At 43.9% G+C, this 17,051-nt stretch overlaps 2 protein-coding genes across 2 annotated transcripts; both read right to left on the bottom strand.

The window, feature by feature from the left end:
• Nucleotides 1–6,445: 6,445 nt before the first annotated feature.
• Nucleotides 6,446–7,243, bottom strand: LOC147420645 (uncharacterized). The gene is made up of 2 exons (XM_086504564.1): nt 6,927–7,243; nt 6,446–6,812 (listed from the first exon to the last, which is right to left on the bottom strand). Exons 1-2 carry the CDS (start codon nt 7,241–7,243, stop codon nt 6,446–6,448), a joined length of 684 nt encoding a protein of 227 aa, XP_086360690.1.
• Nucleotides 7,244–12,425: 5,182 nt separating this feature from the next.
• LOC147420644 (pentatricopeptide repeat-containing protein At3g09040, mitochondrial-like) lies at nt 12,426–16,562 on the bottom strand. Its single transcript, XM_086504353.1, has one exon. It carries the CDS (start codon nt 16,299–16,301, stop codon nt 14,121–14,123), a length of 2,181 nt encoding a protein of 726 aa, XP_086360479.1. The 5' UTR covers nt 16,302–16,562; the 3' UTR covers nt 12,426–14,120.
• Nucleotides 16,563–17,051: the final 489 nt, after the last annotated feature.

The following is a 17,051-nucleotide window of genomic DNA, read 5'->3' as shown; positions in this document are numbered from 1 at the left end:
CCATTCTTTCTTCACATCGTTGGCAAAGTCAAAGGAAAAGAACTGAGCATAAAAGTCCTTTTTGAACTCATTTTTCCAAGAGTTGTCGTAAGCCACCATTTTCTAGCTGTATCTTTTAGATACATGCTAACATAGCATAGTCTTGAGCATTCTGAGAAATTACCTTCTGCAAAGGCCACCTTGAATTGTTGAATGAAAGTGAGAGCCTTCATAGAGACCCTCCTTCCATTATAGCATTTGAATTTGACATCTTTATCTCCAGCTTTGAACGTCTTCTTCTTCTTCTTGTGGTGTCGAGATCGCTTCTTGGAGATGGGTTTATAGTCCTTGTGAACTAGAATTCTCTGTAAATTTTTTGATACTTGTCTTTCTTTTCTGCTTCTGGTGGTTTATCTATAGCCTCGTCCTGGGGCAATTCAAGTTCCTTATCAAGAATGATATTATCCAGGTTCTTTAGAAAAAAATAATATGGCGAGTAGTTAAGTGAAGATATTTCTTCTTCTAAGGTTCCTACTGTAGGATCTCTTTGAGACCGTGTTGGGGCCCCAATTTGAGGTATTCTATGAGTTGGTGGGGGATTCTAAGGTGGCTCTTCCACTATCTTTCCTTTCGTATTTTCCAGGGTCTTCATCACTTTTTGCACTTCTAGTTGAGCAAAAGCAGCTTGCAATTATGCCATCTATTGCCTGAGCTGCTCAAGCTCTTCTGCTTGTCCTGCCATGACATATATTTTTCTTCTGAGAACCGTCAGAACCTTCCTCTGATACCAGTACCATGGAAACAAAAGCGTGTACTTAATTTTTAAAGCTATTTTACTACTTCACATGGAATTCTGCACAACATAAAATTGAGAAAACAATGTAGAAAATTGACACAACATCAGGAACCAAAAGATGGGTTGCCCTCCCTAGAAAAAGATTCTTATCAATTTTTGAAGTGTTACAAACACATGAACCCGAAACTCACAAAAACTTTCTGATGCATGAAGATGCATGGTTTCATAAGCCTATTGGATGAAATTCATCATACATGTGGCCGAGAATAACTATGTCTACTTCATACTGGAATTTTCTGCACGAGAGAAGCTTCGACTGTTATTTGCTTGCGTAGGAGGTACTTATACAAGTGCTTCTTGGCTAAAATTGCCTTTAGAATTCATTAGAATGCTGAAATTTGGTGTGGGAAGCCAATATTGCGCTTGACTGAGTGCGTCTATTCCCCGCATGGATGCACACAAGCTCTATGGACTCCCCTACACCTTCGCCACATGCTGTATAGGCTCTGCACTGCTCTCACAAGAGCTCTAAGCAAGAGGTGGCTTACGAGAGAGAGAGAAACAACTGAATTGAGCATGGAGAGAAAGAGAGGGTTGAACAGAGTATTTTGTGTGTGTGTGTGTGTGTGTGTGTGTGTGTGTGTGTGTGTGTGTGTGTGTGTGTGTGTGTGTGTGTGAGAGAGAGAGAGAGAGAGAGCGAGAGAGAGAGAGAGAGAGAGATCTTTGTGTGTCTGGAAACTGCTACAGAGCACACCCAATAGGTAGTGTTACTAGCTTATATGTCTAGTGTGCATGTTGATTTCTGCCATATGGCACCAGGAGAGAGAGAAAATTGCTTGCAAAATAGAAAACACTGGTTGGTGCAATTTTCTTACGCTATGATTGAATTTTTTTTAAGTTTATTAAGTCTGGTCGCGCACAAACGGGCTCAACCACTTATTTCTGAAAGGTTTTAAAGCTTTTACTTAAATACAAGTGTTAAGACCCAATTTTTTGGCCACTCTAGAGCATTAGCCAATTTCATGACTCTCTCATCTCAGTCTGTCAACTCCCGTTGGGTCGTTTTTCCATTGTGTCCGATCGACAACTTCTTGGACGGCCACCCGCAAAATTATTAAATCATAGCTTTTCTAAGTGAACTGGCAACACCATCTTATTCATGTGCTTGTTTTGAACTATTCTGCACTACATCCGGCTACTGTTCTAGTTGTCATACCATCCAGACACGGATAAATTTTCAGACGGCACATTGCATCAAAAAATTTACCCGTTCATAATTGGTATGTGCAAAAAAATCATTCTCATTTATCAGTAACCGTAGCTAAAATATTACACTATAGTCAGATTCACTTGTGTCTTCATCGCCAACTTGAGAGGTGTATAGATGGCTTCTCTACATCTAGAGTGAACCTCATCGAGTGTATGATTCTTCAACTACTTTACATATTTTGGTTCATGTCAATTGGAGTTTGTGTCGGTCATCTGTCTTGTCAAGATTTTCTGCCAAAAACTTGCCATGGTCTTCTGATCCTCGGAAGAGGGCTTGCTCTCATTGGAATCTCCATTGGTTTCCTTTTTCCCCCATTGGGATTTGAGAGCTCTTCATCTTTTGACAACCGAGTAGCTGGACGGGGGTCGTCTCTCTCTATCAAATTCCTGTTAGAACCCATGTATGTTGTAGAAAAGGGATCGCATCCTCCGTAGAATAAGAATCTTCTAAGCTCCGATACCTCTATGACGGGCTTGGATACTCGAGCCAAAAATCAATAGTAACAGATGAATAAAAGACTGAAACCACTGAACTTGAAAAGAGAGAGAGAGAGAGAGAGAGAGAGAGAGAGAGAGAGAGAGAGGCGACGACAAAGATGATGATCAACATTGCGAAGAATCCGAATTTTGCAAAATTTTTGACTCAGACATCCTTCGAAGAAGTGCACACCCGGTGGCAGAAGGCCACATAGCTACCCATCAAACCGGCACTCAAGAAACCTCCTGCTCCGGGAATGTTTACAGAGCAAGAATTGGAAGAGGTGGTTGATGCACAGATTAGTCAGCTTTTTGACGCGAACAACAAAGACAAAAAGCACGACAAAAAGCAAAATAAAGGAACTGATTTCCCCGATTATTTGGGTCATCAATCTACCTTTGCATCGGCAAGAAACCAGAAGAAGCGTGTGCGATTTGAAGGAGTATCTAGGTCTTCTTCTTCTTCTTCTTCTTCTTTTGATAGTTCTTCTAGCTCTCCCTACTCGAGCGAAGAAGACAGAAAAGGGAAAAAGTGAAGCAAAAAGCAAAGCTTCAGAAAGGGAAAGAAAAAGGCAAAGAAGCCTAAGTTTCGCTCAGTTCTTGACAGTTCTACAGAGGACTCATCCTCAAATAGTTCGGACTTCGACGATCACAAATTTTACACAAAGAAGAAGCATTTCTATAAAGCAAACCAATATGACTTCCTTGAAGACAAAAGCAAGAAAGTTAGAGAATTTAAAGGTGGACAGTCAATTAAGTTTGACACTTTTTCTAGATTCCGAGATGCTTCGAGGGCTTTGGCCTTCATACAACAATTTAACATAGCTTTCTCTAGAGGGCATTACTCAGAGCACTCCGAGATTTGGAGGGCTACCTCTTTCTTCAAGGGAAATGCTCGAACATGGTGGTCCATCCTTCTACTGAACAAGAAAGCGCCAGTTAAATGGCTGAAATTTAAAAGGATTTTTATTTCTGCTTGGTTGACTCGGGAGTACGACAAGATATACAAACTGCTTGGAATCATCTGCAGATCACCAAGAGAGATTCTTTGGACACGTATTGCGAGAGATTTTGGAGCTCTTTTCTACCAGCTTCTTCATTTAAGAGGATCTCGGTTAAAGAACAAATTGAGCGGTTTTGCTACGGACTTCCTATAAAGATCCGGATCACTGCTTAGAACAAAAGTCAGATTCTATTAAAGAATTGATGGGTCATGCGAAACAGGCCATAAATTCAGGCAATCTGACTTACCCCACAGATGAGATCATGACTCAAAGAACTGAACAGACTTCTAATAATGAAAGAAGAGCCCCCAAGAAAAGAAAGATAAGGATTCACAACCCCGGCTCACTCTTCGGGAGAGGGCCAACTACATCAAAGAGGGGAAGTGTTTTGGAAGCGGGAAACATGGGCACATCTCCGCGAAGTGTCCTAAAAAAGGCACAAAAAGAACAGAATGAAGACAGGCCAGAGAGTTCGAAAGCAGCTGAGGCACGTGGGCGAAAAGGCAAGATGAAAGCATGACTAGTTCCAGACTGCATGGGTACTGACCCAAGCACGATTGATGAAAGTACAGAACTTTGTCAAGCTTAGGGCAAAGTGAAAGATCAAGAAGCCCTGATTTTCTTTGATGAAGAAGCCAAGGCCAACTTCATTTCACCTGAATTGGCGGTCGGGCTCGAGATTACACCCGATCGGATAGGACCACAAGCAAAGGTAGTTCTAGCGGCACCTGGCAGGGACGTGGCCATTACACCTGTCATTGGCAAACTTTGGTTGCATTGTCAAGGGTATTTGGGGTACGAGGACTTCTACATAATGCCCTTGGAAGGTTGTGATGTCCTCCTGGGAGTCCCTTGGTACCATAAGAACAATGCCATGGTCGATAATCGGGCGAAGAAAGTGACTATTGGCTACTGAAAAGGGCCGAAACATTGTACTTGATGTGAAACTGAAGGGTGAGTCTACCCCTATTGTATCAGCTTCGGCCGTTTTGAAATTAATAAAATCCAGTCTGTTTGTTTACTCGATCTTTTTGAAAGAGTTGAATGATGACCATAGGATAAATATGTCTGAACTTGATGAAGAACGCCAAGATTTTCTCCACACACATGCAAATTGCTTTTCTGAGGGCCTGCCAGGCGAGTTGCCACTAGCTTGTCCCGAGGATCATACCATTGATCTGATACCTGGAAGCACACCACCGAACCAGCCACCTTACCGTGTGAGCCAAGCCCAGAATGAAGAGATTATGAACCAAGTGAAAGACCTCTTGGAAAAGGGTCTTATTTAGCCAAGTACTTCACCTTACTGCTCTCCAGTGTTGTTGGTTTTAAAGAAAGACGGATCTTGGAGAATGTGCATCGATTATAGAGCTCTCAATAAAGTCACCATCAAGAACAGATTTCCAATTCCGAGGATCGTTGATATTCTAGACCGGCTACAGGTATCCTCTTGTTTCAGAAGGACCGATTTGAAGAGCGGATATCATCAGATCCGAATCGTGCCGGGAGATGTCTATAAGACAACTTTTCGGACGACCTTCAGTTTATTTGAATTTTTGGTGATGCCTTTTGGCCTTACTAATGCTCCAGCGACCTTTAACCAAATGATGGACATGATTTTCAGAGAGTACAGATCTTTTGATGGCACTTTCTTTGATGACATTATTGTCTTCTCCAAGGATGAGGCAGAACATAGAGAACATCTGCTACAAGTCTTTCAGGCATTGCGGGATGACAAGCTAGTGATCAATGCAAAGAAAAGTGAATTTTTCTTATCAGAGATACACTTTTTGGGACACATCGTCTCAGCAGCAGCAGGAGTGCAGATGGACCCGACCAAGATTGAGACTATACCATAGTCACATGGGGACGGAGACGGGTCTCGGGGACGTGGCGGGTCCCGGGGATGGGGACGTGGTAAAACAGGGGACGGGGGATGCGACAGGGGAAGCGCTTTAAAAAACACTAATTCTTTGCAAATTTAATACTGAGACAATAGTGAACACTAAGAGCACAAGATTGCAAAGAAAAAGTGGTTTTTGCATTCATATTACATAACACCAAAATATAACAAAGGGCGTGCGGTGTGCGCGACACAGTACACCATTGGTGTGGTGATCAAGCATTGATCATCCTCGCCAAGGGGCAAAACATAATGATGTACAAGTAAAGAGTGGATAAGTAGAGCATAAATGGGAGTCAAAAAGGGAAGGACTCGAGTCAAGAGTCAAGACTCGAGACTCGAGAGGTCTAGACTCTAGACTCTACATGTTGGCCCATGGTGCCAACTGAATGTCAATTGGCTCTGCATAGTCCATTTGATCCAAAAAATCATCCTCAAGTGGTGTTGTCTTAATCTCTGCCTCTGGCACCTCTACATCTATCTGTGTCTCTGGGATAGGATCATCCTCAGCATGTGCCCACTCCGCAAAATCATCACTTTGGTCTGACTTGGAAAGCATCTTCAAATTTGATGAGACATATATGAGATCATTGGCTCTCTGCATATCAAGACGATTCCTCTTCTTTGATGCTACATGAACCGCCCAATCCCCCCTCAAAGTCCTCCCACCAAAGAGCACTCCCCATCTCAAAGCGAGACGCTTGTGCATCGGGCATGTGACAAATTTCTCCCTTTCCATTCCTGTAGACATTGATTTGCCTCGAAATCTCGGTCCTTTCCTTTGGGTCGGACACAAGGCGTGCAAGGATGGTTTGCCAACCATTCATCACCTCTTTGTCCTTCCATTGGTTCCCTTGTTGGAATTGTGGATCGTTACATAAGCGGCCGCATGAAGAGGAGAATGGTAGGCATTCCACCTTGACATACGCAATTCTTGGATCTCCTCGTACTTGCGTTATGAAGATTCAAAACAAAGTTAAAACTCAAGCGAGTAAACTTGTAAAGCATAGGGAAAACTTAAAAGTGACTAGTGCGATGTGAATACCTATCGGGGTCGGTCACAAGTTTTTCAAGAGAGTCGATCATGGTGTCCATGGCCTCATATATCTTGCCGATGCAAGGCTTCATGGAATCCAAAACCCGCAAGAGGTGGATGATAGGCTTCACCATTTTGGAGATTGTCTTTACTTCCTCCCACCATTCCGGCATGTCGGCCCGTGCTCGGCATGCCACTACGTTGACACTTTTTGACTCGGGCATTGCCAAGAACTCATCACTAATGAAGAGTCCCCTCAATGCCCTACTACATGAACTCAATCGATGGAACATAATGAAGTTGTAGGCGAAGCGAGTCTCCGAGTATTTGAGAAGAGCTAGCTTTGACCTATTTGAAAATTTAGCCCTCACTTATTTAGAAAAATCAAGTGTCAACATTCAAAACGAGAATTGGCCTTCCATATTGAAATTAGATTCGAATTGAAATAAGATTGGTTAACACTTAATGGTTATCTTTTGATGATTATTGACAAAAGTCACCATTGAATTCGCATGCTCTATGACGGGGGAAATCCATTCCAAGGCACCTATATCTTTGAGAAGATTGTTGAGGCAATGAGCCATGCAATATGTGACCGTGGTTTGTGGATAAAGCGATTCGATGATGGCTCCGGTGGCACGATTGCTATTTTCTCCATCGGTGACGATGGCAATGACATCATGCTTTCCCACCTTCTCAATGGTAAGCGCCCACTCCGATGCAAGTACTTGTGCACTCTTCCCGGTCTCCGATGCATCATGGGAGTCAATGAAATACATCTCCCCCCAAGAATATGCCACCACGCCATGAATGGAGCGGCGACGGGTATCACTCTACCCATCCACAATGAGGGATACCCCATTCTTCTTCCATGAAGCCCTTGTGGATGCACATGCTGCCTCCACCATGATTTTCTCCCTGTCAAGAAGAGTGGTGCGCAAGCTCTCCGAAGAGGGAGGGACATATGTGGGTCCAAACTCTCCGATCTTCCGTGCCATTTCTTTAAAATATGCAGATCTTTTAATGTAAAAAAAAAGTGTAAATGAGACTTGAGTGATATACATTGTATAAACTAAAGATTAAAGCTTAGCTTGGCTTACCGCGCTCCATTGAAAGCAATATGGTCGTGGTAGAAAAATCTTGCTACAGCGACATCTACCTCCCCTTTCAAGGCCGGTTTCCAACTATCTCCAAGAGTTTCTTGCCGCTTAGGTGGACGAAAATGAGGGACAGACGACGATGAAGGGTTGGTAGAGAGTGGAGGTGGGCGGTCACCGTCGGTGCTGGTTGATGCACAAAATGATGTCGAAGAAGGGGATGCCGATACTCAGATGAAAGCCGTTGTGTCCATCTCCCTCGAATTCACCGTGCGACGCTTGGTACGATTGTTCTTGGCTTCTTTTATATCCGCAAGAGTCTTCTAAAGGTTTAGGAGCTTTTGCTTCTCCTCTTCCAAGCCGGTTTGCGGGCAAAATTGAACTTGATGTCCTTTTTCGTGAAGGAAGTGGGCGCGCAACTTCCTCACGGAACCATTGCGCTCGTAGCCACAACGGAGGCACTTCCACGACTTGCTTCCACCTCCAACACCAGACTTGGGAGCAATCACCTCATTCCACCATATCTATGTGAAGTCGGCAGAGGAAGGGGGTTGAGAAGCGGTGGCGGGGCCGGAGGAAGGAGAAGGAGGAGGGCTTAGAGAAGCTTGGGATCCATCTTGAGATGCCATTGATGATAGATATTAGAGAAGGGTTGAAGAGAAGGAAAGAGGATTAGGAGGATGGGGGGGGGGGGGGGGGGGGGGAGAGAGAGAGAGAGAGAGAGAGAGAGAGAGAGAGGAACTTCGATGGGAACTTCAAGTCTTCAAGGAAGTGGCCTTGAGCCTTGAGGTTTGGGTATGATAGTAGATACTATGAGGCTATGAGCCTTGAGGCTTGGAAGCTGGGTGCTCTTAAGTAGAAAGAGCTCCCCCCAAAATGGGGGTTTGAACTTTGAATTTTGATATTTGAAAGGCCCCCCAAAAGTGTGATTTTGAAATTTGAAATTTGAAAAACCCCCCAAAGGGTGGGCGCTTAAACAATGTTTGAATTTTGAATATCCCGCCCCCCAATGGCTACAGCCCGCCCCCTTCCTGCGTCCCATCCGAGTTGGTCACCGGGGACCCGCGTCCCGGAACCTGTCCCCTTACCCGTCCCCTGTGAGGGACGTCCCCACATCCCAAAAATGGGTCCCCGTCTCCGTCCCTGCGTCCCCCGTCCCGTCCCCGCATAAATGGGCCGCGTCCCCCGTCCCCTGTTTCTATGGACTATACGTGATTGGCCCAATTTGAAGAATGTCCATGAAGTTAGAAGCTTCTTGGGCTTATGCTCTTACTCCCGGCGGATTCATTAGAAAGTTTGCAGAGGTTGCTTCCCCTTTGCATATCTTGACACAAAAAGGAGTCCCTTTCTCATGGGGACCCACATAGGTGAGTGCCTTTCACACATTGAAAGAGAAATTGACTACGGGACCAGTGTTGACTTTGTCGGATTTACAAAAGTCATTCAAAGTATATTGTGATGCTTATGGTCGTAGTCTGGGTGCGGTCTTAATGCAAGAAGGCCATGTCATTGCCTATGAGAGCCGATTGTTTTCAAGGCCGGAATTGACAACACAGATTTATGAGAAAGAGCTTTTGGCGGTTATCCATGCTCTTCTTCAGTGGCGACATTACCTACTAGGAGCCGATTTTACGGTTTCACATAATATCAGAGTTTACGCTACTTCTTGTCACAGAAGCAGCTATCGGAAAAGCAGATGCAGTGGGCGAACATCTTGTCACATTTTCACTTCCAGATTGTCCATGTGCAGGGAAAAAAGAACTTGGTGGCAGATGCTTTGTCCCGAAAGCCATTGGTCTTGGCTATTTCCGTGATACATCATAGAAGCTTTGAAGATATGGTCGATCAGTACGCCAAAGATCTAGATTTTGTAGATGTATTCCGTCAAATACAAAATAGGAAGGTAGTAGCAAGATATTCCATTCCGGATGGCTATTTGATGAAGAAAACGATGTTGTGCATTACACAGCCGTTGAGGAAAAAGGTTCTAACCGAATGCCATTGTCCACCATTTACGGGTCACCGCGGCATTGATACCATCTTGAAAGGTGTAGAGAGATACTTCTTTTGGCCGAGACTCAAGAAGGACGTGGACGATTTTGTACGCAGATGCTTTGTATGCCAGAAGGTCAAGTTTGATAGGCATAAATCACAGGGATTGTTACAACCTTTACCCATTCCCATCCGCCCTTGGAAATGGGTAAAGGCCGAGACTCGAGAAGGACGTGGACGATTTTGTATGCAGATGCTTGGTATACCAGAAGGTCAAATTTGACAGGCATAAAGCATAGGGATTGTTACAACCTTTACCCATTCCCACCCACCGCTTGGAAAGTATTGCTATGGATTTCATTTTTTTATCTTTCGAAGACACAAAGTGGGCACGATGATATCTAGATTGTTATCGATAGATTTAGCAAGCAAGCTCATTTCATTGCAGTGAAGAAAACAATCAAGCCGGATCACTTAGCGAGGCTGTTCGTTGCCCAGATATTCAGATTACATGGCATACCTGAGACAATTGTCTCTGACAGAGATTCCCGATTCACGAGTTTTTTTTGGGAGGCTATTTGGGAGAACATTGGCACACGGTTGCAGTTCTCGTCATCTTTCCATCCGCAAACAGATTGGCAATCTGAGATTGCAAATTCAGTCGTACTGGATTTGTTGAAGTCTTACATTTCAGGTCAGAAGACTCAATGGGAAAGGTTTTTACCTTTGGTGGAATTTGCCTATAATAACACGATTCACTCTTTGACGGGGAAGGCGCCATTTGAGATTATTGAAGGTGCTCCGAAGGTTCCACCCTTCTTAAGCACAAAAGATAAGATTTTTGAAGCCGACCAGTACACGAGGGACTTGGCGCTGCTTTTGCCAAGGTCCGGGAGGCTTTAGAGAAATCTCAGGAAAGACACAAAAAGGCAGCAGATCGACACCATCGCGATTTGAAATTAAAGGAGAACGATTGGGTGTTGTTACGTTTTAAGGAACGCCTGATAAAGAAAAAGAAAAAGGAACGGCTCTTTCCAAAGCTTAGCATGAGATACTATGGACCTTTCCAGAGAAAAGAAAAGATACATGATGTCTCCTTTGGTCTGAAGCTGCCCAATACTTGGAGATCACAATGCTTTTCATGTGAGTCTCTTGAAGCCTTTTAAAGGCGATGTGCCCGATGATGGGGAGCCATATGAGCAACCCAAAGTGGAGGAAAGCGAGGAGATACTCGTTCCAGAACAAATACTAGCACATAAAGATAGAAAGATAAAAGGTAAAGCGATAGGCCGGTTCTTGGTTAAATTCAAGAACTATCCCGCATTGGATGCGAAGTGGATGGAGGAGGAGGACCTGACAGATACTCTTCAGATTGTGAACCTTTACTTGGAAGCATTCGGTTTAGCATAAGTCTACTCCAACAAAACCCCGATTTCAACATGGGCGAATCTAGTGCAGTGGGTATGCACAAGAGGGGAGTCACTCCACTTCTTTGTCGACTGATTGCCCCGATATTTTGATTTGATATAAAGTCAGGTATGTCCCTTTGGATTTCAGGGATACTGCTGAGCTGATAGTATTTTGTTGTATGACTTTATGAACTGGAATTCTCAAAAATGAAACTGATTGATTTGTACTTGACTTGTTTGAGTGCAGGAACTAATAGACGAAATGACTGCAACATTTCGGTCTCATAAATCTCTATGGACATGATTGCAATATGGATTAGTTAATCGGGCATCTTTGAGGTCCCGACTGGATCTAGATGCGGTTGCTAAATACGTTGCCAATTAATCATGGTCTGAGATTTGGAATGATATTTGAATGTGATTTGTGTCAAGTGATGTCCTGTGATGTCTTGTTATGTGACTATCAATTGGTACATGTGCCAAATGTGTTGTTCCTAGTGCGTCGATACTAACAGTCAGTGTCTGCTAAGACATTTTATGGCCTCTGTCTGTTTTGTAGGCGTAATCGAGGGCGATTACAATTCTTTCAAGAGGGGGGTATGTCACAAACCGGTGACGTGGCAACCCTATAAGTTATCCCAACTTATGGCCAAGTGACGAAGGGACCCCGGGGACACAAGAAATTAAAATAAAGCAACTACTGACGTGACTGGCGTACGGATTTCCGCAGATCACGTTGGCTGAACGGATCTCCGCAAACAAGCTGACTGTCGTACGGAACTGTCAAAAATTGTGCTGACAGCTTTGTGCAGATTTTGATGCCCATTTGCTTTTGAAACTTATTGCTATTGAGTTGAGAAGCTTTTGGGGCTTTGCTTTTGGGCATCCCTTGTAACCAATAAATAAGTGGACAGGGCCTCACTTCTCAGAGCATCTAGACGCAAAGTTTGAGAGTGAGCACCCTCCCACTCTCTTGTACTTTGAACACAGATTAATACAAAAAGAAAGAAAGGGGCGCCAGTCTTTGGGGCCAATATCTCTAGGCACGGAACTTCGCCAGGCCGTGTCGAATCAAGTGTGATGATTGTGAACTGTTTTGAAGTGAATCTCTGCTTTGTCACGATAGAATATTGACTTGGAGTGTCCAAGTTTGTTACAAGAAGTCTCTATTGGTTATATCTTTTTAGCATAATCATAAAGTACCAAGATCGACAATCTTGTGTCTATTTCTTGCAGTTCTTTCATGGATCTATTTTTCCCGTATTTTCATTTTCTCGACTTCCGTCGTTCGTTTTCATTGGAACTAGAAGAAGAAGAAGAAGAGGAAGAAGGAGAACTTGAGTCCTCCTCAAAATGAAAACGTCGGTGTTTCCTTTTTGACCCCTTCTTTGCCAAGTCATCAAAAGTTGATTGTCAACCAAGACAGCTAGGAAAGACTCTGACTTTCGTCTTTTGCGAGCCTCTATTGTCGAAAGAGAAGCCTTCATATCATATTTCAGCTTTGCTTTTACTTTCGTTGCCGACTTAAGAGGGTTGGCAACCTTTTGCCAAATCTTGTAAAATTCTGAGATTGAGTACTCCAAAAATTTCACATATGTAGGATTCTTTGATATTTCATAAGGCACTTAGCACAAGTACTAACTTGCAAACCTATCGGATATCTACAAGCTCTGGATCCTCAATTAAAAAATTCTTCAAGTTAGTCATCCAACTCATCGTCATTCCATCCATAAGGGGTGCTGTCCAAAAGCAACAGCTCAAATAACTGACACCCACATATGCTTTCCCATTGCCTAGGACTGCCATGTCAGGTTCCGAATTTTCTGCCAGAAATGAAAGGCTGCCACATCAGCACAGTAGGGATTGCCACATCAGCTTTGTTTTTCCTCTTCTGCTCCTCTTGACATGGTCCTTGGTGCCTACTATTTTTTCCAAGGGGTAAACAATGAGGGAGCAAGTTGTGCATACCTACAATGCCTGTCTCTACAAAATTAGTCGAGCAAGACGGAGCGAAGTCATCTTTATCTACAATATCTACATACACAAGGATTCCCTGTTTTTTTGAAAAACAATCGGCATCCTTTCATATGATATTCCAAAAAATCTGCTTTCTAGCATTTCAGAGTCAAGGTGTTCATGCACCAATGTGACTACAGCATCATATTCAATTGTATAAGGTGATAAGGAGCGAGAACTGGCACAGCAATGAGAGACGGCCATTTGTCACAACTGCCAATTTTGACATTAATCTGTCTGAAAATGGCCTTTCAGGTTTTCTGGTCACTATGGTTCAAATCTATTGATCTCTTAAACCACTGGTTGCTCAGTGACCTTGAGAATGAGCGATCAAGGGTACAGATGTAACCTGCAGACCACCGACCCTGGACAGCTTGCATAATCTGTTGCAGGGACCAGGAGGTGGAGAGATTTCTACCATAGCTCACAATGCATACAGCAGGCACGTTGAGAAGGCAGATTCATTGAATCATCCCGATTAGAACAAATGTAGCAAAGAGTTGACTCACAACAGAGGTATAATCAAGACCCACAAGACATTATGCCCATGACAGCAAGACTATGGGGGCAAGAGGCCACCATATGAGACTATCCCCTTGATCGATAGATCATTACAAATTAAGCTCTAATGGGCCAAATTCATTTGCAGGCCGCGAAAAGCACAAAAGCAGATAGCACACTTGAGCTCATTCTCAATTCAAATTGACCACAAATTGGGGCTGATGGCAATTGATAGCCTTCTAGAGATGCAGAGGAGCCACAGATGGATAGATGCTTGCCCATACCTCAACAAGTACGGTTGCTAGTACAGATGAAGTTAATACTGTAAAACGAAAGCTATACTACCCCATTGTAAGATCAAATACTCCTCATTTCCAACACATTAACATTCACAGGCTCACGTCAATCTTTTCTCCCCATTTCCAACACGTGAACAATCATAGGCTCACCACTCCGAGTGTCAATCTTTTACTATGTACAATATGAAGTAAAGAAAGGCACAATCATGACTGAGCAGTATCTCAGTGATCAGATGGCTGCAGATATCTTTACCAGAGGTCTTACTGCAAAGAGTTAGGCTGAGGCAACCCCAAGATCCTAGCATAGGAGCGTGAATTGTGATTTTACCCAGTCTATATGAACTATGTACCACCAAAAGTTTCATCTGGACTTACAGCATGTTCAAAAGCCAAACTTCCTAGCTTTACATTTCCCCGCTTCCGGCAAGCACTTATTAAAGCTGACCATCCTAAATGGGGAACTTCCATCCTCTCAATAACGGCCACTGCCTTGTCAAGGTGACCTGCCCGGCCAAAAAGATCCACCATACAAGTGTGGTGCTCCATTGCAGGGATGATGCCATATGTAGAGCTCATACTTTCAAAATACATTTTGCCCTTATCAGCAGCTCCTATGGAGCTGCATGCTTTTAGTATGCAAGCAAATGTGACTGTATCTGGAGTGAGAGCCTCCCCTTTCATTTTCTCAAAGTAGCAAAGTGCCTCCTCACCATGTCCATGTTGGCAAAATCCTCCTATTAAAGCAGTCCAGGAAACTTTGTCTGGAAAGAGAAGTTTGTCAAACACTTCTTTTGCCTTTACAAGTGCACCACATTTTGCATACATATCCACCAATGCATTCCCAAGCACCCTAACCTTTGCCAGCAAACCTTCCCTGGCAACCTCTGCGTGAACTTCTTTGCCCTTCTCGATTGCTCCAGTTCTTCCACATGCTTTCAATATGCAAACAAAGGTGACAGCATCAGGAGAGCAACCCTCATGTTTCATTTTTTCAAAACAGTCAATTGCTTCCTCGCCATGCCCATGTTGACAATAACCTGTAATAAGGGCAGTCCAGGAGGCTACATCCCGAACAGGCAGCTTGTTAAGAACGTCTTCTGCCCTGTCAAATGCCCCAAAGTTGGAAAACATGCCCACCAAAGCACTACCAAGCACACTAACCTCTCTAAGGAGTCCCTCTTCAACAATTTGTGCATATAACTCCTCGCCCTTTTCAGCTGCTCCTATGCTGCAGCATGCTTTTAATATGCAGGCAAAGGTCACTGTATCTGGAGACAGGCCCTCACATTTCATTTGTTCATAACGTTCAAGCGCCTCTTCATAACGGCCAAGTTCACAGTACCCGGTAATGAGTGCATTCCATAAGCTTGCGTCCCGAGTTGGAAGCTCGTCAAACACTTGCTCTGCCTTAACAAGCAGACCACACTTGGCATACATGTCCACCAATGCCATGCGGACAGCACTGTGTTTTCCCCATGGTCCCTTGGCGATGGTGTCGTGTATCTCTCTTCCCTTTTCTGCTGCTCTTATGGTGCCGCAGGCTTTCAAGGCCCAATAGTAGGTTACTGCATCAGGAGAAAGGCCTTCATTTTTCATCTGGTTGAAAATGTCCAGTGCTTGCTTGCCACACCCATGCTCGCAATACCCTGTTATAAGCACATTCCACAAGGCTCTATCGCGGAGAGGAAGCTCATCAAACACTAATCTAGCCCTGTTGAGTGCGCCACATTTGGCATACATGTCCACCAATGCAGTGGCAAGCACCACATCCTTTTTGAGCAAATCTTTCCTGACAATCTCGTCATGTATCTCTTTACCCCTTTCAACTGCTCCAGTTTCTGCACACGCTTTTAGGACGCAAGCAAATGTAAATGAATTTGGAGAGAGGCCCTCATCTTGCATGCGTTCAAAACAATCAACAGCTTTTTGGCTACTCCCATGTTGGACATATCCTGCAATAAGCCCCGTCCAAGAGACTACATTTCGGAAAGGAAGCTCATCAAACACCTGTTGCGCCTTTATAAGAGCACCACACTTGGCGTACATATCCACCACTGCACTTCCAAGCATCGTACTCTTTCTCAGCCATCCGTTTTCAGCTATCTGTTTATGTATTTCTATGCCCTTGTCAATTCGGTCCCCGCTGCAACAAGCTTTCAAAATGCAAAGATATGTGACTCCATCAGGAGAAATGCCTTTGGATTTTACTTGTTCAAAACAAGCAAAAGCCTTCAGAATGTGCCCATGTTGGGCATACCCTACAATTAAAGCATTCCAAGTGACGATGTTTGGCAAAGGAAGGTCATCAAATACTTGTTGTGCCCTTGAGAATGCGCCACATTTGGCATACAAACTCACTAGAGCAGTGCCAATGAAAACATTTTGTGTATGCAAACCGCATTGGAGGATATCTGCATGCACTTTGGCAGCACTGCAGAGATCTTTTTGCTTGGAAAGAGATTTGAGAAGGTTCACAAGAGTAGCATCATTTGGCGACTTGAGGGTACTACCATTGTGAATCATGAAAACCTGTAGAATATCCTGCTGATGGAATAGCCCGTGCAGCAATCATTGCCTCCAGTCTTCTCCATGATCACAGGGTGCCAACGGCTCAAGGTGGATTGTATGTACTCCTCCGCGCCATGAACTCACAGCAGCTCCTCACTGCATGCTGGGTAGCAATGATCGGATGGTAACAGTTAAACGGAGTGTGATTTCGGGATGTCACACACAGAAACCATCGCATGCGCAAGAAATGCACAAGTTTGATCTGTTAAATGCCCTTGTAAAGAGAATCTGGGGAGATTCTCCTACCTCTCTCCCCTCTATTGTTAGTGTGAAATCTCTCTCTCTCTCTCTCTCTCTCTCTCTCTCTCTCTCTCTCTCTCGCTCTCTCTCTCTCTCTCTCCATCTCCATTGGCCGGCGGTTCTACCATAGTCGATGATGCGGAAGCAGGAGAGAAGACTTCTGAACCAACCAACCTTAGCAATGAAATTGATTATCTATACAATGGGGGCTAGGTGTGCTTATATAGTCACCTTAGCAAATTGACCTACCCAAGATTTGACAAATAAGTAAAGTAAATACCTAAAGCCAAAATAAATATTGGGATCACATAGGGCTATTCACTTAAGATGCTATTAAACTGCAGCTCATATTGGACATAAATAGTGAGACCAACTCGATGAAGAAGCTACCATAGACACCCCAAAGGAAGCCTCCAATTGGGTACACCTCGGTTATGCTACCTCCAATTTTTTACCTTACAAGAA

This window comes from Adiantum capillus-veneris, chromosome 28 (genome assembly GCF_014529385.1).
Source record: "Adiantum capillus-veneris isolate H3 chromosome 28, ASM1452938v2, whole genome shotgun sequence".
Taxonomy (NCBI): Eukaryota; Viridiplantae; Streptophyta; class Polypodiopsida; order Polypodiales; family Pteridaceae; genus Adiantum; species Adiantum capillus-veneris.
The sequence above is the reverse complement of the archived record's forward strand: the minus strand, read 5'-3'. Positions and strand labels throughout refer to the sequence as shown.